The sequence below is a fragment of the Ambystoma mexicanum genome, chromosome 10 (genome assembly GCF_040938575.1).
Source record: "Ambystoma mexicanum isolate Mex_15411 chromosome 10, UKY_AmexF1_1, whole genome shotgun sequence".
NCBI lineage: Eukaryota > Metazoa > Chordata > Amphibia > Caudata > Ambystomatidae > Ambystoma > Ambystoma mexicanum.
In genome coordinates, this window is record NC_090932.1 from 1,018,438,362 (window position 1) to 1,018,465,492 (window position 27,131).

Below are 27,131 nucleotides of genomic sequence, written 5' to 3' on the forward strand. Positions count from 1 at the left end.
CCTTTTTGTCTTGTACCTTTTAATATTGCACACAGCATCCTTATGATACAGTGAAATAGGGATACTTTACGATACAGTGAAATAGGGATACTTTTCTATCACCCTAGCCTTTTACACATGGAATTTGTGTTACTTTTATATTGCCTAAAGACAGTGGCAGCAAGTATATTTTTATCATTTTTGTGTTATTTCTATTGTGAGCATTCACGTTTATAGTGTACGGCTACTAATCGTGGCTAGTGCCCTAGAACGGCCACGCCACGAGATTTTCACTTTTTCTTTGACCATTTTGTTATTTAGTCTTCTTCCTGCCTTGCTAGGTTAGGAAATCACATATAAAGGTCAAGCACTTGTCTGGTAAAGTTGTAGCCTTAGGCAGTACAGTTAACAAAAGAATGATACCAACACCTGGTGTCTAGGGATGCCTGCGTTATGGAAGGAATTGCTGCTTCCAGGCCAGAGAGTGAAGGACAGCCCTTAGAGACCATGGAGAATTTCTCATAAAAACACAAACTGTGTTAAGAGGGTTTTTAAAAGTCTATCTGGGATAGGACTTGGAAAAGGCAATATAGGGTTAGCAAGGTTTCTTACACCACCAGTTGAGCAAAGCCAGTCGCTGTAGTAGCGTGACCAACCAGCAAGGCTGAACTAAGGAGGAAGGGGGAACTTTTGTGTAGTACAATTAACACTTAGAGCAGGTAAGTAAAAGACCCACACAAGCAAGTTATCAAATCACTCTTTTTATAATACTACACTAAGGTCAACTTTAAATATTATAAGTTGGTTAAAAATACTTTTGTACATGTATACAACACACAGTTGGTCACCCATAGGAGTTAAACACTACTTCAGCATAAAACAGATAGTTAATGCAAACTTTCAAAGCAGGGAGCAAGAGAAGTCATCTCACAGATAGGCCCAATACCATAATAAGCTTTAGAAATCCAGCACAGCCCAGTAGTAGTCTACCCGAAGTCTCTGAAGATCTTTTAACTATCCCAAAAGGTTCTGGAGGATGGAGGTGAGTAGTCGGGACACACCCAGTTCAGACAGGTACAGTGCAAAGTTTAGTCAATGCAGGCCATAGAAATCAATGGGAGATAAGGACTTCAGTCCAGTTCATGTTGGACGAGGAGCAACTACCAGCACTGGGAGTCTTGATGAGGACCCACAAAAGTACTGGCCCGGACACCACAGCCCTGGATCGGCCCCGGATGATCTTGTAAGCAGGACTTTGCACTCCATGCAAACCCTATGGAGAGGGGGCAAGTGAATACATATAAGCAATCTCAGCCCCCTGAAAGTTAATATCCGGTCCAGACGATGGCACATTGTTGGACAAAGCCAGGCTCACCATTGAAGCGGTCAGGCAGGATCATCTGGTTGCAGGTTCAAAGTCAGTGACCCCTGGTTGTCATTTGAATTCTCTGTTCCACAATGAAGCAGGGACCCTTGAAGAGATCTTCACAGATGCAGTCCTTGCATTGACCCAGGACAGGGTCAGGGAGCACTCTGCAACTCGCCAGTCAAACCCCGGATTTCTAAAGTCCCAGAAAAGCCTTGAGAATGTCCATGTCGAGTTGCAGGCATTAATTCTTGCAACAGAATCTGGATAGTTTCGGGCCTTGCAGGGATAGTGCAGTGGTGCACGCTCCAGTGGCAGAAAACTGGCATTCAACCTCGATCAGGACAGGTGACTGGTTCATCCCACCAGTCTTGGGAAAGAAGGCACCTCACAGAGGCATTACTTGTCGATCAAGGTCGAGGTGAGCAACACAGTGGTTTCTAGGTCCAGTACTGGACAATGGTGCAGTCCTCTGGCATCCCTCGGTCATCGTCTTCTTCTGAGCTCTTCTGGTCGAGAGGTCGACTTGTGTTCATGGGACCACCTTGTCTCCTTATATCCAAAACAGGGAATTCGGGGTGACCCTAGGCTTCCAATAGGGACACAAGCAACATTAAAATTTGAAGGTGGCTGTCCAATTGGGGACAGCCAGTTTTGGGAAAGATTTCTCTTTTAGGCAACCCTCCCCTCCATATTCTATGGGCCCCCAAATGTTTTGCTTTACACCTGGTCCTAACTTTTTGCAGAAGTAAAGCCTTCGTCTTTTGCTCATGTGTTAAGGAGATGACTAACTCCTTCAGACTGTCAGTACTGAGTTACTAGGTTTCCCTTTTGTCATTTGACTTGTTATCTGTTTGGGTAACTTTTTCATATTGCACACAGCATTTTTCAACGCAGTACAATGGGGATAATGTTGTATCATGCCAGACTTACACCAAAGGAATTTTTGGCATAAAGACAAGCTGGTGGCAGCAGTTACATTTTTACAATGTGTGCTATATTTTTAGTTAACTCATTCACGTTTACTGCGTTTGGCTACTGATAGTGGCTAGTGTCCCAAGAGGACCATGCCACAAGAGTTTTCACTTGTTCTATAGCCATTTTGTTTTTTGGCCTTCTTCCTTCCTTCCTTCTCAGGTCAGGAATTCCTTCAATGGTCATGAATTTGCCCAGGAAAGCTGCTGTATTCACGGGTTAGTGCATGCTATGTGTTTATGCGCTCGGGAAGTGAGCTGGGACTGCCAGTCCCAATCCACATACTGGTGCCAGTATGTCTACTGTACATGCACAAGTCAGTCCCACAGTGGTCCTTGATTGGACCACTGCTGTTTTGCATGTGTGGGGCAGATCATTCTGTTGGAGGGCTAAGTTTGGTCACTCATCTGAATTAAGGATAGAGTCCTGCAGTCTTCCCATCAGCTCAGAAGAGGAGCAAAGGAGGTGTTCCTGGAAAACCCAGTGGATTGGCCGGCTCAGTTTTTGGGCTCCGGCGCTATAAGCGTTGCTGTCCGAGTTTTGGCCCGGTACTTCAGGTGTCTCCAGCCAGTCTTACAAGCCACATTCCTGCAAAGTTTCACCATCCCAGCATCAACAGGTTCTGTTCTGGAAGGTTTCCTTTGTTCACTATTGGCAAGATGCCTGCCGTCGCCCGTATGCAGTCACTGTCGCTGGAAGAGGCCATCCCCATCTGGTAGAGTGTCCGGAAGCGTCCTGCATCATTGCCTGCAGCATTTCTTTACTGGAAAGGGGTGCACTCCGCTCCTGGAGCAGACAGGAAATATGCTTGCACCCGCAGCTCCTGGGCATCTTCTTCTGGATCAAACAGTGGGAAAACCTACTGCCAGCAACCCCCATTCGACCTGCCAAGTCCTTTGGGGAAATCGGAGTAAGGGCGGTGAGTAGTCGCAATACTTACCGGTGCTCCCATAGCCTCCATTATAAAGTTTGTGAAGAACTTTATCACATTCCATTTCATTGCTTTTCAAACACTTGTTAAAACAAGCTACTATAGAAGCTAGGAAAAGTATTTTACTTGACCGTAAATCCCTTTGAAAGACTTCTGGAACAATTTTCACACCCAGAGGAACATTTCCTAACTTTGTCCCTAAAGGTACTTTGTGGGATTGTTGGGCACAAGGCCCTATTTCACTTCAGGATGGACTCAAAGTTAGTTCTTCTATTCCCGTCGACTGTTGATACAATTGCTTCACTAATTACCTTACCTTTCAGGCATTGGGTTGAATTGTATGCATTGTATTAACTAACTGATTGTATTTATATATATATGTTTTCTAGTTAGAGTGTTGTGTGTTAACATTATCGGTTTTATTCATTTTTATCGTGCGTTTTTGGCCCTAAAATAAAGAGTATTTTTGTACTTGCCTGTCTTCAGTATAATCATTGTGTATTTCACGGTATGGGCTCATTGTGGACCCCTGACCCCACCCTCACCTCGCTTGAGACTTGACCACTCTCCATGCTTACCTTGATTGGATTTGGCTAAACGCGGAGTTCCCAGTTCACTATAACTAGTGTGGCCTCCTAAAATGTGTCCACCAGGCCAGATTTTACAAACACATCTTTCCAGAATCTTCTCCAGCAACAGACAATCCCCTGGAAGAATGTGTATTGGGGTCTAGGTGACCCCTCCCCACTTCCTGCCAGCACACCCACAAAGGGGACCCTTGGCGGGCTTTCAGTGAGAAACCTTCCAAGGTGCATGAAAGGAAAGGAAGGGTCCTTCCGCCACCTGGGAAGGAAGAAGGACAGTCAACAAAAGAAAGGACGCCTTGAACAAGACTTAAAAAGACAAGGGGAGACATTTTTAGTACATGGTCCCTTATAGTACATTATCGCAGGCTTGAGGAATGTATTCGCAAAAAAGGGTAAACAGTAACAACTGCCACCAGCCTGTTTAGGGGATATCTAGGAAGTAACAATGTCACTTCCAACAAAGTTAAGGGGATACAAAGTGCCCCACAACATTCCATGGAGGATGGCTTGTGCTACAAAGGGTAAAGAAAACAAATACCAGTCACAAAAAGGAGGGGATTACTCCTGCACTGGGCGTGATTGGGGGCAGCCCAGTGAACCCAAAACATGACAATAGGGACCCTAGGGGTCCCTGGCGGCATACCACCTATGGTGGGGGTGCTGCCATAGGAAAGCATGATGCTTAAAAAACAAGAAATAAAAAAATATGAAATAAAAACTATGGTGGGGAGAGTTCTCCCATTCACTAGGTCCCTTTAAGAGGGGTCCATTGAACCCAAAACCAAAGGAGGTGGGTGAGACAAAAAGGCCTCACTCTCCTATGGAGTCAGAAAATGATCACTGATATTATCCCCAGTAGTGCTGGGAGGCTCAGGACAGAGGGAAAGATTTCCAAAAGAAGAATATCCCTAACAAACTGTTTCAGGGTGCTGGTGTATTTTTAAGACCATTTGTGACCTGCAAGTTCTAATTCGTCAAGTACTACAAGTTCACTTTTACATCCAACAGAGATTGTGTTCAACGGTGCAAAGCAATCAGCCCTTTAGGGCAGTCCACCTCTACACAAATATCGCAATCTCTCAACAATAAAAAACAGATCACCTCCCAACAAAAAACTCCCACACTAGTCCACCCCTCTGCAAGACTCTCTCCAGCACAGCCCACCCGTTTGAACAATAACCAGAATCTCTGCATGAAAAGGCCATCTCTGTACAATAAAGATCCCACTCCTACAGTAAACTACCTCTCACAAAGCCCTCGCATTCAAGGGCAGTCCACCTCTGCACACTGACCCACCACAAAACCCACCTCAGTGCAAAAATAGCTATTCCGCCAAAGAGGACAATCGATGTGCATGAAGTCCATAACCTGTAGAACCACCATTTGCACGTGTACACAAAGCACTGTCATACAAGTACCATCCATCTCCACAGACAAAATGATGCAGAACTGTGCACATCTACTTACGAATACAGAATCTACTTTACAACAGGGAAGGATCTTTTCCAGGGCTAGACCCAGCCAGCATGCCTCCATTAAGGACTTCCAACCTATAAAGTCAACAATGTGAGCAGCTGCTAAGAGCAGAGTTTGCGGAAAACTAGGGTGCCCATTTCTGCTAGTGGGCACCACACACGCACTAAATTAAGCTTGGTCAGATGTTCAGAGTGATAAGATTCCCCCTCTATTAGCAGGTTCAGCTCTCTTACTTATTTACCAAATTAGTAGAAACATATCCCCCAGAGTACCACAGTCTTCATTAGAGCTGCCATATTCATAATGGCAGTATTTAAATAATGCAAAAAACAAGGGGGTTGGGGGTCCCTATGGCGAACATTAGTCCCGGTTACGAGAGCCATAACCAGATTCTTTAGCTCACTATCTTTCACAGCGGAGAAATATCTAAAGCAGATCAGTCTTTGTCCTGCCCTGTGCTAATGTCCGGCAGAGGGACTCCCAGGACCCCCTTTGCAGTAGTTAAACAATTCCAATAGTACAGCAGCTTACCCAATTAAATACTGCTTAATATAGGCATACAACAGTATTCATGGTTTAACAAGCCTTTCCGTGCCAGAATGCGCACTGCCTCCAGCAGCCAGTTGCCTCCTAACAAGAACTCACCGTTCACCAAAAGAAACATCAAAGTTCTCAATGCGCACATCATAAGACTTGTTTTTTCCAGATGTCTCCAAGCGGTTCTCCTTCTTGCTGGCAGCCTGGCTGGCTGATGCTTCCTCCAGTATACTGAAAATGCAGAGGATGGGGTCAATAACATCTTGCATGTCAATAATATCACAAGCAATTATTAAACCATGAACTGCAGTGACCAAAGTAGCGAGTTAGATAAAACGTGAAACAGAACCTAGGCCTTACACGTACAAGGTACTCCAGCACCATATCCCTAAAGTGAAGATGGATTTCCAAAATTAGTTCTGGGGAGAGGATTTTGGGAGTCCAGTTTATCATGGTGAACAGGTAAAATAGAGTTCAGCCAACCCCATTCAAGGTAGGTAGCAGCGCGGCAAAACATAGGTCTCAGAAAGGGTGTAGGAGTGGTCTAGGGCTTCAACGAGTCCCCACAGAGCAATAAATAACTACAGCTAGACAGGTAAGTATCAAAATATAAAATAGTTTATTAGACCTTTAAAATACACACACTAAGCAAGTAAAACCTACAGTCAAAAATGGTCACACAGACACTATAAAACTGAGATATACATTAATCCTTATCAGAAATAGAACAGTGTTCGATGGCTTGGGGCCTTGTTTCCAAAAGTCAACAGTTCCAAAGTCTATACCTCACAGGTAGGTTTATGAAGAGATTGGCGATGCCAGTGGTTAGGGTTAATAAGAGTTAAAAAGTTAGATCAAGTCCAGTAAACTCACTCAATACCAGTCCTCAGCATAGTCCCAGGAGGGGATCCACCGACCAATGTCAGGAATGTGATCTAGGGACAGGACGTGATGCCCATGTAACCCTATGGAGGAGCGGGTGGGAGGGGAGTGTCAGAAACCGGTAGGTGAACTTAGATACCCCTCCCCCCCAGATTCTGATTTCTCCGGAGACCACTGCTAAGGTTTTAGAATCCGTTTGTGTACATCCTGTCAAGGAAGGCACAGGGGTCTCGGTTGCAGAGGTCCCTTTCGGATGTGGGATAATATTTTGTTGGTCGCAGTGCTTAGGAATCAGTTCCAGAAAGCGTCCAGAAGAAAACCCAAATGAAAAAAGATGAAGACTACTGCGGGGCAGACCACCTCCAGGAACCTAATAAGTTTTGCAATGGGAGTCACCACGGTAAGGCAGAGACATGCGGTCCTCGATGGATGAACAAAGGAGCAGGCCCAGCAGAGCTTCCTGTCATGCAAGAAAGTTGAAGATCTTCCAAATTCGAAGGATGCACTCAGAACGGCAATGGCTGCAGCGAGGTAGCCCAGGAGAGAGCTCGTCAGTCAACCGGTTGGTCCAGGAACACTTCTGAAGTTTCTGAAGACACAGATCTTCGAGCAGGGGTTGAGCTTGGTTGTTACTTATCGGTTCTTTGATCCCTGGATCAGTGGGGTCTTCTTGAGATCAGGCAGAAGAGCAGTTTCATCGGGACAGCACTGGAGTCTAAGCTGGTCAACTGCAGACTTCATCATTGAGTCATCAAGCAGCTACTCTTATTCATAGAGGACATGTCTCCACCGATGATCTCTCGAATGGCTGCAGGAGCTATGCTTTTATCCAAGATTTGGGCTGGGGCATTTAGGCAACAGGCATTTAGACACCCGAATGTGTACTGCGATCAGACAGTCCCCAAACTCCACATCCAGGTTCACACACAAACCACCCTTTTGCCCACGAATGCAGCAGCTTTCCCCAGGAAAGGGCACTCTATATATGGCATTTCCTGACTTCGGAAGGCAGGAAAGAGGCCAAGGAACAATATGGACAAAAGGACAAGCAAATAAACCTTGTGGCACGGCCATCGTCGGGTGCATGGGTAAAATTACCAAAACACAGTAGAAAAATAACTGCTGCCACCAGCTCGTCCTTGTAAAAGTAACCAAATTGCCATTACAGAAAAGGTTCCAAGGATACAAACTATCCTACCCACACTTTACTTTAAGGTGATGTGTGCAATTGTAGCAATATAAAAAATTCACAAAGACAGTCTCTCAGTACTGATAGTGTTGTGGCCTGACCAAAAGGGCAAGTGGCGTAAAGCAGAAGACATTACTTACCACCAAAAAAGCCGGGACAGAGTTTAAAACAAAGCAAAAAGACAAGGGTGCCCATAAAAGTATATGGGAGGGCTATCCTGTCATTGTTTTCGAAAAAATAGTTTCTACGTAAAAAAGTTTTGAATAGAAAGTTTCAAAGAAAAAAAATTTGAATGCATTTTTTTTCATGTTGCAGGTTTTATTTTATTTTGGTATAGAAAAAAAGTGTTTTATAAAGAAAACCAGGGGTTGGCGGGGGGAACCCCCCTATTAAAATATATATATTTTTTTAAAATGCATTCGAAATTTTTTTTCCCAATGCTTTTGTGTTGAAACTGTTGAACTTAGAGACTATGACTGTCGAACATATCACTATAAACCTTTTTAACTAGTCTCCAGAGGTCAAGCCTTAGCCTTCACAGTCTCTGGGAGTCTTCACGTGTTCCACAGTGGTTCCTGAGAGTAAAGATGCGTAGTCTAGGAGATCTCACTCAGCTAGGGAAAGCATAACTCTAAATGCAGTTAGTGCAGAGCAAATGTGGTAGGCTAAAAATGGAATTAGGAGTCTTCAGTCGCTTTGTAGAGTTCAGAGAAGAAGATCCCACCCCTGATGTCCAAACGGAGGACCCAGACACCACCGCCGGGCCCAGTCTCGGATAGCGCTACAGTAAGCAGAAGTTTGAGCCCAATGGGGAGTGAGGCGGTTTAAGACATAAGGAACCTCAGGCCCCCTAATCCCTAAAAAGGTAGAAATTCCCCAGGTGACTGTATCTCACTGGACAAGGCTGTTACTTAACGTTCTGCATAGTCGTCGGGTTGCAGAATTTTTGAAAAATGTTTTTTAAAAACAAAATCTGGGAAAATCGCTGGTTGGCTTTTGGTTCCTATGGAATGCACGGATGGTTGGGAGATCACCCATCGGTCCCACAATGAAGAGAAGAGCGTTGTAGATTTGACAGATGCACAGCTTGCATTGACCCGGTGCAGTTTCAGGAGGAATACAGCAGCTCAGTGGTTTAAGTTCAGGGTCCTACCTAGTGGAGGTCAGCACAGTGTGTGTTTTCAACATCCCAGTCAAGCCCAAAGGATGCCCATGAGGAGTCTCAGCCATTTATCCAGATGGAAGTGCTTGTTTTCAATTAAAGCTGGATCTGTACCAGAGACAATGCAAAGATGCACACTCCAACAACGAAAACAAGCAATGGATCTAGAGCAGTACGGCTGACTGGTTGGTACCACCAGTTAAAGCAAGGAACGCACCTCTCAGAGGTCTTACTGGTCGAGCATAATGTTGAGCTCCGGGATAGGCCGATATTAGCTGAGCCAATGTTGGTTTCTGCAGCAGCCCTTCGGCGTCCCAGCGTGTTCCACTTTGGGTCTTCTGCAACTACAGTGGTGAACCTGCTTTGTAGGTCCAGCTGATCTCCTTATACCCAGAATTCGTTCTGGGAGCAACCCCACCCATCCAATAAGGAAGTAATCAACATTCAAACTTGGAAGCTGCTACCCAGTAGTGGACAGTCAGCCTCCCATTGTCCACCACCCAGGCCGCTGAATAATGTTGATTCCGGCAGGCAAACACCCCCTCCCCCACTTCCCGAAAACTCACACACACGGGAGACCTTTGCAGGTTTTCTGCCAAGGTGCATGAAGGCTTTCTTGAGCAGGACTTAAAAAATGCAGAGATTACTTTTTTAAGTAAGTGCATTATCACAACAAAAAAAAGCAGCACGGGGTAGGGCACACAAAAAAAAGTAACGACTGCCACCAGACAGTACAGGGGATGCCTGGAAAGGAACACATATTTTACTGGGAACTAAGAAAAGGGGACATAAAATATCCCCACAGCATCTCATGTAAGAAGGTATGTGCTGAAATGGTCAAAACGGGGAGAGTGCTAATACTGCACTGGTAGACACATTGGCTACCCAGTGGATGCAAAACTACATAGAAAAGGGAGTCCTAGTGACCCATGGCAGCACAACACAAAGGGTAGCGAGACAGCTGCCATATAAAAACATGGATGTCAAAACGAAGGGTCCTGGGAGGCTCATGACAAAGGGAAAAATGTGCAAAATGAAAATCTCCATTTAAAAAAAAAAAGTTATTGTGCATTTAGTCACACAAAAGGACTGTACACATTTCATCATTTTTGAATGACAAATTATCAATTCACACTTGTTTTTCGAAAATAGAAATACAAATGAATATAAATCAACCCTAAAACTCAAAAATAAAGTTAACATAACAAGAAATGCATATTATCATAACGAATTCAGAGCAAAATGAAATAAAAATGGATATATGTGATCCTTGCAATACTTTCATTTACAGATTTACAACGATCATTTTATAAAATTCAATTCATTCAAAAGATTTAGTAATGCAAAAGACAGTGAGATCTCTTTTCCTGCTGAAAGCCTATGCCAGAAGTCTTGGGTAGCGACCCAAGCTATGTCAAACAAAAGATGCAAAGTTTTTTCTCTGAGGGTCAAAGTAAATTAACATGAAATCAATACATGCCGCATTTCCTGAACAAACCCTTCTCCACACAAGGTACATTCACCGGCAGAACGTTCCAATTATTGCCAAATTCGATTAGTCTCATTAGTTTTTATCAAGTTTAAACAAATCTCCATAAGAATCCCCATGCCAGCATATTTCTTGCACAATGTTAGGCATGTGCCACAGACAGCAGGTAGCACCATGCAGGAGGCTGAGCAAAGAGGGACAGGCAATCACTTACAGTGGCCCAGACACCTTTTGAGAATCCTTTTCAGTCCTCTTATCATGCTTGGCCTTCAGCTTAGCCTCGGCCTTTTCCAGTTTTTTGGCACTGACACCCTATGGAGTGGAAAGCAAAATAGTTCAAAAACAAGTTGCAAAGAACAATGCAGGAATACAGATTTCAATTTACAATTGTACCGGGCGCACCAAATACCACCAACTTTTACTTCAGGTTTAACCGGTAGCCATTATCAAACAAAAGTCTCCCTCTTGACAACAAATTCCAAGAGTTATTTTGATCCCAGCATGGAATTTTCCAAGATGAGCTATCGTAGATACATTACTCACCGTAATAGTATTTCTGGTGCTTGGATCTGCTTAGATTCACATGCTGTGCATATAGTCCAACATCTAATGGTAATCGCAGAGTATTGCATCTTGTTTTCGAAGTTAAAAAAGGGACGTCGACCTGGCCGTGTCTAAAACTATGCCTACTGTGTCTTGTAATGTACCCATGATCCCTCATGCCTCGAGGTCAACCAGTTGTTTTTATTCTGCGATGAGGGAGCCTGAAGAGAATGCGTGAGAGTACAGAAGTATAGGAAGATGTAAGATGTCTATGTTCCTCCAAGTCCAGCGGGGAGGAAGAGTGGGCGCATGTGAATCTAAGCAGATAAAAGCACCAGAAATACAATTACGGTGAGTAATGTAGGTCTTATGTTGCTTGTGAATCTGCTTGGAATCACATGCTGTGCACAGACTAGTGAGCAGTACCAGGAGATGGTGGTGGGATGTTGGAAGAAACGGTTAGGGGAAGTTTTCCTAAAGTCCACTTGAGGTAAATCTTCATAAAACAATCTGAATTGCAGTCAGGTCCCCAACTCTTAGTATAAGCGTTTACTACTCAAGGAAACTTGGTAGAGAGGCAGAGCAGTCAGGCTCATCATAGGAGGAAGATGTGAGCTGTAGGTAAGTACACTGAACCCCATTAGTAAACTAGTCCAAAGAAACACTTACACCAATAAAGTTATATCAAAATATATATTACATTCACACAAGGAATGTCTTAAAATACTTCGATCACTTAACCACCATACATAGGAATACTTATAAATACTTTTCAAAGCACACTGCTTCATTGGTAGTTGCTTGCGGTACAATTGTTACAGAGTTTGACACTAATGACAGTTCTACCGTATTATCGGTACAGCTGCACATTCTCACACAAAGATGTACAGTAATTTTATTTAGTTAGCAAAACCATATAAGAATGTCTTTTAGGTGTAACTTAACGGTGGAAGACGTGACAAAAGCAATTAGAAACCTACCGAGAAATAATGCACTGGGACCAGACGGATACCCGCACAGCTTTTACTGGAAATTTCAAGATATTCTGGCCCCTAGACAAACAGTGCATTCAATACATTTAAGGCACAAGGCAACATTACCCAAATGATGAACGAGGCAAAACTGGTAGTCTTCCCCAAACAGGGTAAAAACCTGGCACTCCAAGGTTCATATTGTACGATAGCCCTAATAAACCTAGACACGAAGATACTGGCAGAGAGGATCTCGGACCTACTCCCATCACTCATAGCTCCAGATCTATCAGGCTTTGTACCGACAAGCCAGATATTTGAAAACACACGTAGCGTCTGTCATCTAATAGAAAAAATTGAAATAACAAACACTGGCCATACTAGTCGCAGAGAAAGCATTTGACAGGGTAGAGTGGACACTATTGTTCCGTACTATGGAACAAACGGGGTTTGGACAGAATTACCTCAAAATGGTTAGGGCCAACTACAGATCACCTCTTTTGTCGGTATTCCTCAACGGAATAGTCTTGGGTCCGGTAACCTTGGGGAGGGGGGAAGAAGCAAGGATGGCCACTCCCGCCACTGCTGTATGCAATCTTTTTAGAGCCATTACTGGCCAAGATAAGAGAGGTGGAGGGAATAAAGGGTATAGAGAAGACGGAACAGGATCATAAAATCATGGCTTTTGCGGACATGTTGGTGGGGCATTAACAACCCCAGAAAACTCCCTACCAACACTCATGAAAGAACTGTAACGGTTCGGGAAATTTACGGTTGTAAGATCAATAGACAGAAGTCAGAGGTGCTAAAATTATCGCCAAACCACGACACAATAGAGGCATTAACCCAAAATGTACATCTGCAGGTGGCAAAACAGAGGATAACCTATCTAGGAGTAACATTAACACCATAATTGTACATGATGTATAAAGCTCATTTCCTAACCCTGCTGGAAAAAAAATCAAAGCAGACATTAAAAAAAGGAACCCACTAATGACATCCTGGTGGGGGTGCATGGTAGCAATTAAAATGGTGGTCCTGCCAAAATGGTTGTACCACTTCCAGGGCCTACTTGTTCGAATTCCAAAAACGTTCTTCAAATCTCTGAATAAAGCCATCAAAACCTATATATGGAAACACAAAACACCAAGAGTAGCGAAGCCAGCGCTGTTGGCGTTCGGAAATCAAGGAGGCCGATCACTCCCCCACCTCCGCAGATATTACAAAGCAGCTCAATTAAGGGTAGTGAAAGAATGGGTAGTAGACACCCCAACTTGCATATGGGCAAAACAAGATGGGGCAGTGGCTGGGACCCCACTTCAGGGACTAGTGTGGCTAAAGAGCCAACATAGATACCTGAAAATTAAGATCAGTGAGGTGATGGGGGCGGGCATGGTGACAGAGAGGGGTTCCGTCGACTCAGCCCAGCCCCTATCTTGCAATGTTTGAGAACCCAGAATTCCATCCAAGGATGGCCACAACAATATTTCAAAAGTGGAAAAAAATAGGATGCAAGACGATAAGGGATATGTACCAGGGACAAGACTATTGACTTTCCAAGATTGCAAACAGAACTAACAAGTAAACACATATTCAAGTATACAAAACTCATGCATTGGCCCCACACAAAAGGCAGGCCGTCACGAGACACTTGACACCATTTGAGCAGTAACTAACGACAAGCACGGGTACAAGTAAGCTGGTCTCGATCCTTTATAGATTCTAAACACCCAGGGGGAGGAGATCAGGTGGAATTACATGGCGAAATGGGAAAAGACTCTGGGTGAGGCGATTACCAGGAAGCAATGGTAGTACATATGGGAAATTGTCCCCAAGTTAATGCGATCCATACAGGTCAGAGAGATGTGGCAAAAAAATACTACAATGGCACTACACGCCGGAAAGGCTACATGCAATGTTCCCAACTGCATCCGACAAATGCTGGAGGGGGTGCACAGTAAAGGGGGACTGGAAACATGTGGTGGAGCTACCCAGTGATACAGCACTTTTGGGAAGGGGTAAAAGAGCAGGCGGGCAAGACGGTGAGAGGTTCAGAAAAACAATGCAAGGGTCTGGATGGCGGGGATGTGGGAACCTGGCCAGAGAAACCTCACTAGGTGTAACGCTCACCTGATTCCCACGGAGGCGCTGGTCCCGGATGAACTGTTATAGTCTCTTCAATTGAGAAGCGTAGAGCTCGGATGACTCTCTGGACTGGGCTTCCTCTTATTGACCGTCTGGCTTGCAGGGTAAGGTTTCTGCAGGCGGAAGAAAAAAGGGTTAATGACCGTTTGGCTGGACTTCCTCCTCACTAATCGCCAACTCTCCGAAAGTCCAATGTCCTGGTGAGCTCTCACCTTGGGCGTATTAATGCTGGGCTCTCCATCCTGCGACTTATGCAGGGGTGCGTGGGTTCCAGTTACGTCACTGGAGGTCCTCAAAGTCTTTTGTGGCCTTAGAAGTGGCACAGGTGCTGAGATGCCAAAAGGTGATGCCGCCGTTACTGCACGAGCGGATGCCAGTAGGTATAAAGAGTTTATAGTCTTGATGGGCACCTTTAATGAAGTCTTTGCATTGTCTTTTTCAGGTGCCTGGATGCTGAGGGCGTGGTCACTGAGAGCGTGACACGTGCGGTTGTACGTAGGTATGGGAATTTCAATGACACCTCAATAAAGTCCCTCGTTTTCTGTTTTCAGGTCTTGAGATGTTGCGGCGTTGTTCGTCCGTTGCCGTTGCACATGCAAAGTACGTGAGTATAATGATCTGTGGCCTTATTATAGCACCTCTAACAATGTTCTTTTCTTATTTGCAGGTGTCGGGACCTTGCGGGCGTTTTCCCAGTCGCGGATGCACGTGGGGAAACATGTAAGTGTTAGGCTTTCTTGCAGTCTTTAATGGCACTTCAATAATGTCTTTTCTTGTTTTCAGGTGCCGGGCTGCTGCGGTTGAAGAGATCGTAAAACGCGCACAAAAGCAGGTAAGAAAAGTAAATGCGGCCGCCTTCACCCGATTCCTACTTAACAATGTTCTTTGTCTTTACAGGTGCCGTTAGGCTGCTGAAGAGAAGGCCGCGAAGAATCCGTGGAAAGCACAGATGGATCAGGTAAGCGAGCGCGGCTGCGAACGTGTTGCAACTTGCTAACCTTATGTTTCTTTTGCTTGCAGGTTCTGCCGGTGTCTGGATTCCTGGATGGTAAGTATAGTTCTCGTGTCTTTCTTCCACAGGTTGCTGAGCTGAAGCTGGAGATGTCCCTGGAATGCTGGAGCTGACTCGGTGAGCGTCCTGCTGCAGATGCAGAATAACGCGAAGCACGTTTTCCCAATCGGGTGTGGTTTAAATAGTGTTGGAGTGATTGGGTGTCTTCTTCCTCAGCCTCGCCCAGGTAAAAGAGTTCCTGTGTTCCAGAGCTAAGGAGTGGCACCAGCCCCACCCAGGTAAGAAAGTAGTCCCAGTTCAGGGAATAGTTCCTCCCAGCAGAAGGCTGGGGACTTCATCCTGCCAGCATTTGCAAAGGTGAGTATGCAGCATGGTCTGCTACAGGTAGGTCCACCCAAGCACCTTTGCAAGAATTATGAGCCCGGCGCCCCTGGCGCCGGGACGGAGGTTCCTTATGAGCCTGGCGCCAGAGGCGCCAGGACATGGTCCAAAGGGCCCCAATAGGGGTTTGCTGGAGCCGGGGACGAGGGTCGTGAGCCTGCTTCCGAGGATGCTGGGCTTGACTTGGCTTCTCGGGAGCAGTGCTCATGACACTAGGCCACAGAAAAGGGGCTTTATGATGCTTATTAAAGCAGCTTTCTAGAGGCTCTAGCGTGCTTTCAATTTGTTGTGCTGCTTGCTTATTTCAGGCTCCATCTCCTGCTTGCAGTCGGAAACTACAGTTCCCATCAGGCTTGTAGTTCCGACCAGCATATGGCGTGAGAGCAACACGCTGGTCTGTGGCGGGCAATATATAAGGACGTTTTCTGCTATATTCGGCTTCCGCTTTCCACTATTTACATTTTAAACACTTGGCACTTGATATCTGCGCCGCTTCTGAATTGCTTTTGTATTTTAAACTGTTTTACGGCAGCTAAGGGATTCGCTTTAAGAATTTTAGGAGTGTTTTAGGAAACTGTGTGCTAATATTGTGAGGTGATTTAGTAACAGCAACATTTGAATTCATTTAGGAGGTAAATTTCTGGAGGCTCTAGTCTGCTTCCAATTTGTTGCGCTGCTTGCTTATTTCAGGCTCTATCTCCTGCTTGCAGTCGGAAACTACTGTTCCCATCGGACTTGTGGTTCCGACCAGCATATATATGCATATCAGGCACGAGAGGGACAAGCCGGTCTGTGACGGTCCGTGAAGGTTTGTGAAGGAGGTGGTTTCTTTACCGTTTATCTCCCGATTACCTGGTAAGCGGTATAGGCATTACAGAAGTATTGGCGGCCATAAATTGGGCAAGGGCCAGACTAGATGTTAACAGCTCCAGTAGATGTTTGGAAGGTTCTATTTCCCCGAGGAATGCAGCTCTTGCACCGTCAGGGTCTCATATTACTAGCAGCTCCCACGTAGGTGATACTATTGGGCATGTTACTTCAATGACGCCTTTCCAACTAGGTGCTGCTGAGTCTGATGACGACTGAAGGGGAGCCTTTAGTTAGCAACGGCAGCACTATAGATCATACAGTCACCAGGGACCTCATGGTATCGCAGGATGTTCACAATACCCAGCAATTGGACTTCGAGAACATTTAACTACTGATGTTTGTTTTGTTGGTCTTTTATTTATATAGTGCTCCCCACCCATAGGTATCTGGGCGCATATCTACATGTTACACTTGAGTATGTACAGGTTACAGTCAAAGTACAGGTGAATTACATTACATTTGGTGTGGTACATTAGAGAGCGTTACAATTATATTATATTATACTAGCAGACACAATGAGGGGAAGGCACATTTGGTATGGTACATCATATAGCATTGCAAATTATATTATGCATGTATGTAGAACTAAAGTGGCAAAATAAAAGATTGCCAATACGGGTTGGCGGTTGTCAAGATTAGTTATCTTGAAAGAACAAAATAGACAGAGCGGTACTCGGGAGGATAGGAGCTAAGATCTGCCTTCAAGGAACAGGGTTATTCTTGAGAGAGACTAGCCAGGTTTTTAGTTTTTTTCGAAATGTGCCATATACTCCCTCTGTTCTGAGGTCCGCAGGTAAAACATTCTAAAGCTTGGCGACTAGGACCGGAAAGCTTTTGCCCCCAGATTTTTCAAGCTTGTATTTTGGTATGAGGAGTTGGTTCATTTGTGCTGACCTGGTGGGTCAGTCTGATAGGTTTTTGGAGAATTTGCAATTTAGGCATTTTGGTGCTAGGTTGGCTAAGCACTTATGGGTGAGGGATAACATTTTGTAAGTGATTCTGTTCTTCACAGAGAGCCACTTTTTGTGTCTGGCGACCGTGATGTGGTTGACTGGGTATGTTAAGGGCAGCTCTAAGAGCATTATTTTCAAGCACTTGAAGTTTGTTAAGGTTGTGCAGACTAGTTCCGTTGTAGAATGTGTTGCAATAGTCAGTTTCGATAAGATAAGTGCTCTGGCCAGGATGATGCAGCTGTCAGGTGACGGGAACGGTCTGCAGGCGGTTATAAGTTCAGTTGTGTAGGCAACTGAGGAGGCTGTGGCATCGATTTGTTTAGTGAGGCTAAGGTTAGAGTCCAGGTATACCCAGTGTTTTGACTGCTTTAGCAACTTGGATGGTATTTTTGTCAATACTGAATGATTGGAATAGGCTGGCTAATTTGTTGAGGCAGTTTTGAGAGCCAATCAATAATAACTTTGTTGGGGGGGGCGTGGCTAGCATGCGAGCGGACAGGACGTCAGTTCGTAGAGCTCCAGCGGCCGCCGAAGAAATCCTGTATTAAACATCCTTTTCGGCGGAACACAATTCGTCTTTAAGACATCTGTGGCAAAGGGGACGAGGTGCGGCATAAACACACGAAGTCGGGAAGCAGGAAACCAACTTATTGCTGAGAAATCTGCAGAGGAATCTGCCGAAGCTGAAACCCGATCGGGCGCGTAAACACGACACCAAGATGGCTGCCGTGATTTAGCGGAGCTGCGGAGGAGAGTTGCGGCGTCCACGCAGAGGCTGGAAGCGTGGATGTGCCCTCGCACTGTAGAGTGCCCGGCGCCGAAGAGGCGGACAGCGTACGGGGACCACTGTGGAGGGAGAAGGCGGGAGAAACGCTGAGAGCAGTGGGAGTGACGGGCGATACGGGGCAAGGCATCGGCCCGTGCTGCAGCCCGGACGGCCCCGGAGCGGACGGCACAGCACTGCGTGTGCCCTCCTGAAGAAAGGTAGGAGGAACTGCGGCGCGGAGGGAGAGTGGACAGATCCCCCCCCCCCTTTGCACCGGCTGGAGTACAGGGTCCCCTGGGCCAGTTAACATCCTTTCTGCCTCTCCCTCCCCCCTCAGTCCTGAGGAATTGACGGCCCGCGGTGGTCTGGCAGCGAGGCCGAGACCTCGCTATGGGAACGAAGCGGGAGACTAGCGCCGGAGTGGCGCTATGGGGTGAAACGGCATCCTCCCTCCCCCGGTAGAGCTGGCCTTGCGGCCTACGACCGGCTCTGCCCTTGGCCTCCACCCCGTGGAGAGGACTGCATAACGCCCGCAACCCACAGACTGGGCGGAGGGGCACGCGGCGACACAAAGGGTGCAGCGCAACAACAGTGCTGGAACCGGCAACAGCGGGGGACAACCCAAGCGAATGGCACGTTATGCCTGCGCCACCTGAAGTTCATTAGCCTCCCACACTGAATGGTTCTCGGCCCCGGCCCTCCGTTGGGACACTCCTATAGGGACCTAAGCACCACTCCGGCCTGGCGGATAGTGGGAAGCGGAACAGGTCTAGAACTGTAACAGAGAACCCGTGGCGGCATACCCGCCCATCGAGGTGAGCGGGCACGGGGGCAGTGCGGGTGACACCCTCCCGCTCACACCGGCAACTGGACCGTTCGGATCCGGGGTGCAGCATTGGGGTATAGAGACACCCTGCCAGACACTGCCTGGAGCGGGCTCACGCGGGACCCTTTACTGGGGCGTGACGACACATTGCTGTTATTATACTAACCATAAGCCTATGTGACACCCGTGAAGTCCATCAAAGAGCACAACAGAGCAGGCCTTCACAGGATACTCCGCCACAGCCCACGCTACAGAATGGGGAAGGACAGACCGCGGAAGTCGGCCATACAAAGCAAGATGGATCAATATGCTTTTGCCACAACATCTCAACCAACGGATCAAACACCACTGCCAAATTCTCCAGACATGGAGGATCCCCTTTCCTTGAAAGATGTAATGGCGGCCATCGCGAGTTCCCGCACCTCCATCGAAATGAAAATAGATAGTATAGCGGCAGATGTGTCCTTCCTGCGACATGACCTACAAAAACTCACCTCTCGCATGGGGGAAGCAGAACAGCGCATCTCAGGTACGGAAGACAACATTGGCAATATCAACCAACAATTGTCACATACATTGCGCCGGTTGAAAACCCTGGAAGCCAGAATGGATGAGGGAGAGGGCAGGTCTCGCCGCAACAACGTACGCATCCTTGGCATCCCGGAGGGGACGGAGGGACCGAGCATGGAATTGTTCCTAGAACAATGGTTAGCGGACATTTATGATCCACATTCCTTTTCCAAATTTTTCTCGGCGTAACGTGCCCACAGGATACCTTCTGGCAAACCTATTCCAGGAATGCCGCCTAGAACTGTAATCGCTAGGCTCCTCAATTATCGTGATAGGGACGCGCTGCTCCAGATGGCCCGTGCGAAGGGAACGGTCACCTATAACGGCTCCCGCATAGCATTCTTCCCCGACTATACGAGAGAGGTGCAACGGGCAAGACAATCCTTTGAACCACTGAAGCGGCAGCTATCCCTCATGAAGGTAAAATTCGGATTGCTATTTCCAGCTCAGCTTAAGATTTATCATAAAGGGACGACGGCGCACTTCACTGACCCTCAAGAGGCATGGAAATGGGCGGAAACCCATATTGAGGGTGATTGGTCGGCGCGACCGGGGAGACGGGAGGGTAGACCCCGGCCCCACCCGGAACATGCCCCCCGAGGGAGACCCCTGGCGGACATGGCACCAGTAGAGCTGGAACAGGCAGTGGAGCCCGCAGAGCAACAACCGGGATGAGGCAAAGGAATATTGCTAAAAGAGCTGTGGGCCACCAGCTCCTGGAACACGACAGAACCAGAAGCTTGGAGATAAGAAACACAGCACCCTGGATACAACCTCATCCTGCCCCTTGGACACCATAATCATGCCATACAAAGGTTTTCAGAAAGATCTTGGGTTGCTGCATAGCCAGATTACATTTGGGACCCGTTGGGTCATCTACTTGTCGTTCTCCTTGCGGCACCAACAGATCCGACGCATTGAGAGTATGGCCAAGACGTCGCACGAGAACCACTGTCTTTCCGATACACCTGCAACAGCTCGAAACCAATATAGTGACGGCGGCCGCCCGAAGCCACCACCCAGGAATTTAGGCTGTGACCACGAACAGTCAGTTTGGAAGCGAAACAACCAAAAAGCAAGATAATCGGAGGCTGGTTACAGCAGAAACAAAGACACTTGGGTAATGGTTACTAGTTAATGAGTTACCTGTCCTTTTGACAGGGTGTTTGGTTGTTATATTGGGCGACAGATGCTTCAGGTTGGGTGGAGTATAGGGTGGGGGTGGGTGGGTCAGAAATGTTATGTTAAAAACCGCACCAAGTTTAAGAGGTGCACAACAATAGCTCCCACACATAAGGTTTGCATTGTACAAAGTAACAAAAGAGTCTTGACAATAAATCGTCAGATGTATGGTCTAGTTCACTCCCTGCCCGGACTGGTGGACCATGGAACACCCTTAGATGTACAATATACTGACATGACATATACACATGTTTTATGGCCCAGAGCACCAACGTAGATAAAGGTAGAGCCATCCGTGTGATGACATGGAGCGTTAATGGGCTCAGTAATAGCATTAAAAGGCGACTAGTCCCTCAAGCATTGAACCGACATTCACCGGATGTAGCCTTCTTAACAGAGACACATCTGGCGGGTACAAGATGTACGCTGTTTAGACGTACAAACTACCGGCAAGCCTTTCACGCAGGATTTACCATGGGGTCACGTGGGGTATTGATCCTAGTACATAAAAGACTCCCCTACAACCCTACGACGGTCACCCAGGACCAGGGAGGTAGATATGTACACACGGTAGGAACCCTTTGGGAACGCACTATTTCCATGATCGCTGTATATGCACCACCTAACTTACTAACCCCTCTGACTACTGACATTACGCCCCTAATTGTTGACAACACTGAAGGTCTCACGTTGATTGGAGGAGACTTTAACAAAGTGGATATAGAGTTAGACAGGACACATGTACGATCCAGAAACCTAAACATACGTACTAAGCTCGCCACATTTACCAATTCACTGGGGTTACATGACGCATGGAGATCCCTACATCCCAACACAAGAGAATATTCGTACCATTCTGGTGCACACGCTTCGCTATCCAGGTTGGATTATTTCTTCCTACCACTGAGTAACATAAATGAGGCATGTGAGACGCAACTACTCCCCAGAGGTTTCTCAGACCACTCCCTGCTTATGCTAACGATTAGGACTAATAGACCACTCCCCCCACCCAGCTGGAGACTGAATGGTTATTACCTGGGCTTTTCCGGAATTGGTGGAACACATACAAAAAGTTACCGAAACATACCTTGAAACAAACACTGGCTCGGTGGATAGCCCAACAACGATATGGGAGGCACTAAAAGCAGTATTAAGGGGTGAAATCATAGCCTGGACCGCAGCCTATATGAAAAAACACCTTGAGGCGATACGAGCAGCTGTGGCCAAGGTACGGGACGCTGAATCTGCCCACGTGGCCAATGATCTACCCGAGACACAACGTGCACTGCAATTGGCACAGAAACAATTAAAGCACATAGCCTTAGACAACTCAAAACAAGCCTACGCAGCAATGCGTGCGAAAAGATATGAAACTGGGGACAAGGCGGGGAAAATACTGGCATGGCTAGAACGCAGGGAATAAGGTCTCACCCAAGTTAGGAAACTAACAGAAGAACCGGACCCCACTAGTGACAGACCAAGAGATAGCGGAAGGATTTGCTAAATACTATGCTGAATTGTACAGTGCATCACCTGCACCGCCACCAACTGATATACTAGGAAAAAATACCCTGCCTACCCTACATGGCCAACAGGCAGCCCTATTAGAACAAGAAATTACAGAGGAAGAAGTAACATGGGCAATGTCAGAACTCCAATCAGGGAAGACCCCAGGCCCTAACGGTTTTCCGGTTGAAATATGGAAAAAGATTGGTGCAAACAATCTCCCCACAACTGCTGCGCCTATTTCAACACTCACGCTCGCAGGGTTGCCTCCCCCCAGACCTCAGAAAAGCTACAATAATAGTTTTGCCAAAAGCTGATAAGCCACCTGACAAGTGCAGTTCCTATAGACCCATTTCTCTTATTAATTTGCGAGGCAAAAATACTCGCGAAGGTGTTAGCTAATCGGCTGCAACAAGTCATACACACACTGGTACACCCAGATCAGTGTGGGTTTATGCCACAAAGGTCCACCAGACAAAACATATATAGACTACACACGGCACTAGAAAACATACCCAAGTTAAACAACCCCCTAGCCCTTCTATCCATAGATTTCGAAAGGCTTTCGACTCCGTACACTGGGAGGCAATTTGGGAAATTATGCGACGAATGGGAATAGGCCCTTACTTCATGAGTTGGATCAAGATGTTATATCACCTTCCTGTAGCAGTAACAAGAGCAAACGGGTATACCTCCAAACCCTTCCAACTGGGTAAAGGCACACGACAGGGCTGCCCCCTATCGGCGCTAATTTTCGCGTTAGCAATCGAACCTTTAGCAATCCTGTTAAGGACCACTTAAACATGGAGCGGCTTCAGGTGGTCGGACAGGGTATCCTTGTACACGGATGATTTGTTAATTTATCTGGCGGATCCGCGAGTTTCCGGTCCTGTTGTGTCGCGCCTATTAGACAGATACGGCACGTTCAGCGGACGCCGCGTCAACTGGTCCAAATCTATACTATTCCCGGTGAAGCACATAAGACAATGCAATACCGGACGTATGCCCCTATCGCATTGAAAGGGAACAATTTACATACCTCGGTATTCAAGTCACACATAAAATGACAGATTATGTAGGGGAGAACTTATATCCAATAATGGCTAGATTGAAGGATGATGTTCGCCACTAGATGTCCCTGCCACTCACATTACTGGGACGTGCGGCACTTTTTAAAATGATGGCCCTTATCCGTTTTCTTTATATAGTACAAAACGCAGCACTAGTTATAGCAACCAGTGAATTCCATAAGATAGACCAAACACTTAGAAGGCTGTTGTGGAAGGGGGGACACCCGCGAATGGCACTTACCATGTTACAGAGATCCATATGGGAGGGCGGGATTGGACTCCCCCGGCTACAAACCTATTATTGGGCCAGTCAAATGGCAATAGTGAATGACAAACTGCATGGGGATATCACTCTACCGCATAACAAAATACGGAACACTGACGCACAGGAGAGGCCCATCATGAGCCTCCTGTACCAAAAAAAAGATCGATCCGCAAACCCATTCATGTTGTCACATATAACCCTAATTTGGACAGACGTACACAAATACCTGGGCTGGGATAAAAAACTAACACCAGCACAACCACTCTGGAACAACAGACATCTCCCAGAGGTGAATAAACTCCCTAAATGGCAAACATGGACCCAACTAGGTATCACGAAAATTGGTGACGTAATGAAGGAAAATGTAATTTTAACGTTTGAGGATCTAGCTGCCATCTTCGCACTCCCACCCAACAAACAATATCACTAAATCCAGCTCAAACACGCGTTGCAAGCTCACTTCCCGGAATTGTGTGATATACCCGATTATTCCCCAGTAGAACGTAATGTATTTCCAGAGCTGCTTGAACAGAAAGTTACATCGACTATGTATAGTGCTATTAACTCCTTTGCCACAAAAGAAATGTCGGGAGTGAAAGCCAATGGGAGAGGGAGGTAGGGGATATACTTCCAGAGGAATGGATAAATGCATTAATGTACCCCAGAGAATCGACCATCTCCTCCAGGCTGAGACTAATCCAATTGAAGATACTACATAGGGTATATTACCCAAGGGTGGCTCTGTTCAAATGGGGTAAGATTGCGAATTCCATACTGTTTGAGATGTAAGAGGGAGGAAGGCTCGTATTATCACATCCTGTGGGAATGTGTCAACATTCAACAATATTGGCAGCAGTGCTCTGATGAATTATCAAGGGTAATGGGGAAGAGAATACCTGTAAATCCAAAACAATTACTGCTGGGGATAGAAGGAGACATTGACCTATCAAGGTATGAGAAAGCGTTCTTAGCTACCACCACTGCGATACTTAAAAGGAACATAGCGCAACTTTGGGGCTCGGATAGGCCACCGAGCTTTGAACAATGGATCACGGATGTGGACATCTGCATCGCCATGGAAAGGAGGGTTTATACTGCCAGAGGGTGCCCTGAGAAAGCGCAGAAAATATGGCAAAAGTGGGAAGAAATGCACTAACAGTAAGCATAATATTGTACTGTAGCGCAACTCAGACTTGCGTATGACCTGGTGGGTGTGACATAAGAGTGCAAAATGTCGAGAAGTGATTTGGAGAACGTTGGCGGTGAGCTATGGTGGGAGGTTGTTGTCGGGCAGGGATTGGGAAGTTTTGTTTTGTTTACCCCGCTGTACGGGGCTGTATGTTTTGTTTTTTTCAAAAAAACAATAAAAATGTTATATTAAAAAAAATAATAACTCTGTTTTGTCATCATTCAGACGGAGGCCGCGAGTGGCCATCCATGCCTGAACGAGGAGAGATTTTGTTCAAGAGACAGGAGTCCGCGGTGTAGGAGCCTGAGAGGGGGGGGGATGAGAATTTGGGTATCTACATAGTTAGTGTAGGTGATACCCAAGCTGTCTAGGTATTTGTATTTAGTTTATTTGTAAAGCGCAGCCAGGCCCCTGGGCAACCGGGCGCATAGTCTTACATACACAGATAAAACGTTACATTAGGTACATGACAAGGGAAACAAGCTCATCGGATTACTGGAGGATACGAGTGAGCAGTCTCTTCGATACATCAAAGTCACTAATACAGTGATATACAGACATAAGCAGAGTAAGCAGGTAAAAATATGGAAAATACAGACAAAATCACCAAAATGAGCAGGTACAAAGCATGGAAAGAGTGTGAACCTAGAGTTTTAGTGCCAGATCGTAAAGAAGTGCATTATGTGTATTGTGTAAGGAGCCAGGATTTAGATTTATTCTTGAAAGTGAGAAAGGAAGGCTCGGTTCTAATGGGAACAGGAAGGGAGTTCCAGAGTTTCGAGGCTAAGACAGGGAAGCTTGCACCACCTGCTTTTTGTAGTTTGAATCTGGGCAACATGAAGGTGTGAATTTGTGGAGTTCTAGTTGGGAAGATGAAATAGTGGCTTTGTAAAGATGTTGTACAAAGTGGGAGAGACACACAAGCCTTATGGGCACTCCACAACACTGGGGCTGGATCGGCTGTTGCTCTGGTAGAGAATACTCTCATGGTCCTATTTGAGAGAAAGGATTGAATCCAGGTGGTGGATTAACCGAGAAATGAGCAGTTTATGGAAGGTGCTTACATAAGGCTTTATGGTTGACCAGGTCGAAGGCCGCAGAAAGGTCTAGCAGGAGGAGGGCTATGTTCCCTTTGTCCTTTATCTCATCCATTTGGTTTTAAGGTTTATGAGAGCGGTTTCTGTGCCATGACCTGGTCTAAAGCCAGATTGGCGAAGGCCGAGGAGGTTGTTACTTTCGAGGTATTTTTTAATTTAAAAAGGTAGGCTGCCCTATCCAGAATTTTGAGTAGAAACAGTACAGTGGTTATGAGTCGATAATGGGAGGGTGTGTTACGGTCAAGTGATGGTTTCTTCAAGAGTGGGCAGACCCACGCATCTTTTAGGTTGGTGGGGACTGTGCAGGATTTGAATGAAGCATTTATAAAAAGGTTGTGATGAAAGGTGCAATATCTGCTACCACCTCTTTGATGAAGGAGGGCGGGCAAGTATCTCCCTGACATTTAGAGGGTTTGAGGCTTTCAATAATGATAATGGCTTCTGACACTGAGATAGGAGCGAACTGAAAAGGCGTCGGCAGGTTTATGGTGACTTTAGTCTGGTTGAAGTGTTTAGCTTCAACGGAGAGGCTTTGTTTTTTACCGTCAATTTTGGTTTGGAGGAGCGTAATTTTCTCTAGCAGGGCTTTTTGGATATCCAAGCACCATTTGGTATCTTTGATGCATTGATCATCCGGTGTCACAGGTGTTTCCAATTTTCGGAGGATAGAGAAACTTTCTTTGGTCCCAGATTTCGCGTTGCCGATTCTCCTATTGGTGGATAGCATTTTTGTAGTTGGATGACGCTTGTGCGAATTTCTCTTTGTTAAGAGCAGGGTTTTTTTCTATGCTCCTTCAGCTGCTCTCTTAGTACTGCCCAGCATTTTTAGACTAATGGTGTACCAAGTGTTGAGGTGGGCCGTTTGTTTAGCTTTTCGCATTTCTAGAGGGGCTACTTAGTCTATGGACAGAGAGAGGGCATGTTTGTACATGCCCTACCCATTTGTACAGATCTACCCATTTTTCTGGGCTTAGGTAATTGTAATTCTGCGGGCTAGTGATGGGGTTAAGTAGCGGGAGCATCTTATCCACTGTAATATTCTTTTTATTGCTAGTTGGTGCTGGTGGGGCCATGCTGGGACTGGAGCTAGCCCTCGGGATGTCCTGAATGGTGAAGGTGATCACATGGTGGTCAGACCAGGCACAAGGTGTGTTAGAGAGGACTTTGATGTCGCAGTTAAGGTCTGCAATACAATCAAGGGTTCTCCATTTA

General features: G+C 46.2%; 1 protein-coding gene across 1 annotated transcript in view; it reads right to left on the reverse strand.

The window, feature by feature from the left end:
- Positions 1–27,131, reverse strand: part of ABCF3 (ATP binding cassette subfamily F member 3) — a 981,204-nt gene that overhangs the window by 820,307 nt on the left and 133,766 nt on the right. The window contains exons 5-6 of the mRNA XM_069618825.1: positions 10,788–10,885; positions 5,960–6,082 (exon numbers count right to left, since the gene is read on the reverse strand). Coding sequence (XP_069474926.1) covers positions 5,960–6,082; positions 10,788–10,885 — 221 coding nt within the window. The remainder of the gene's footprint in view (positions 1–5,959; positions 6,083–10,787; positions 10,886–27,131) is intronic.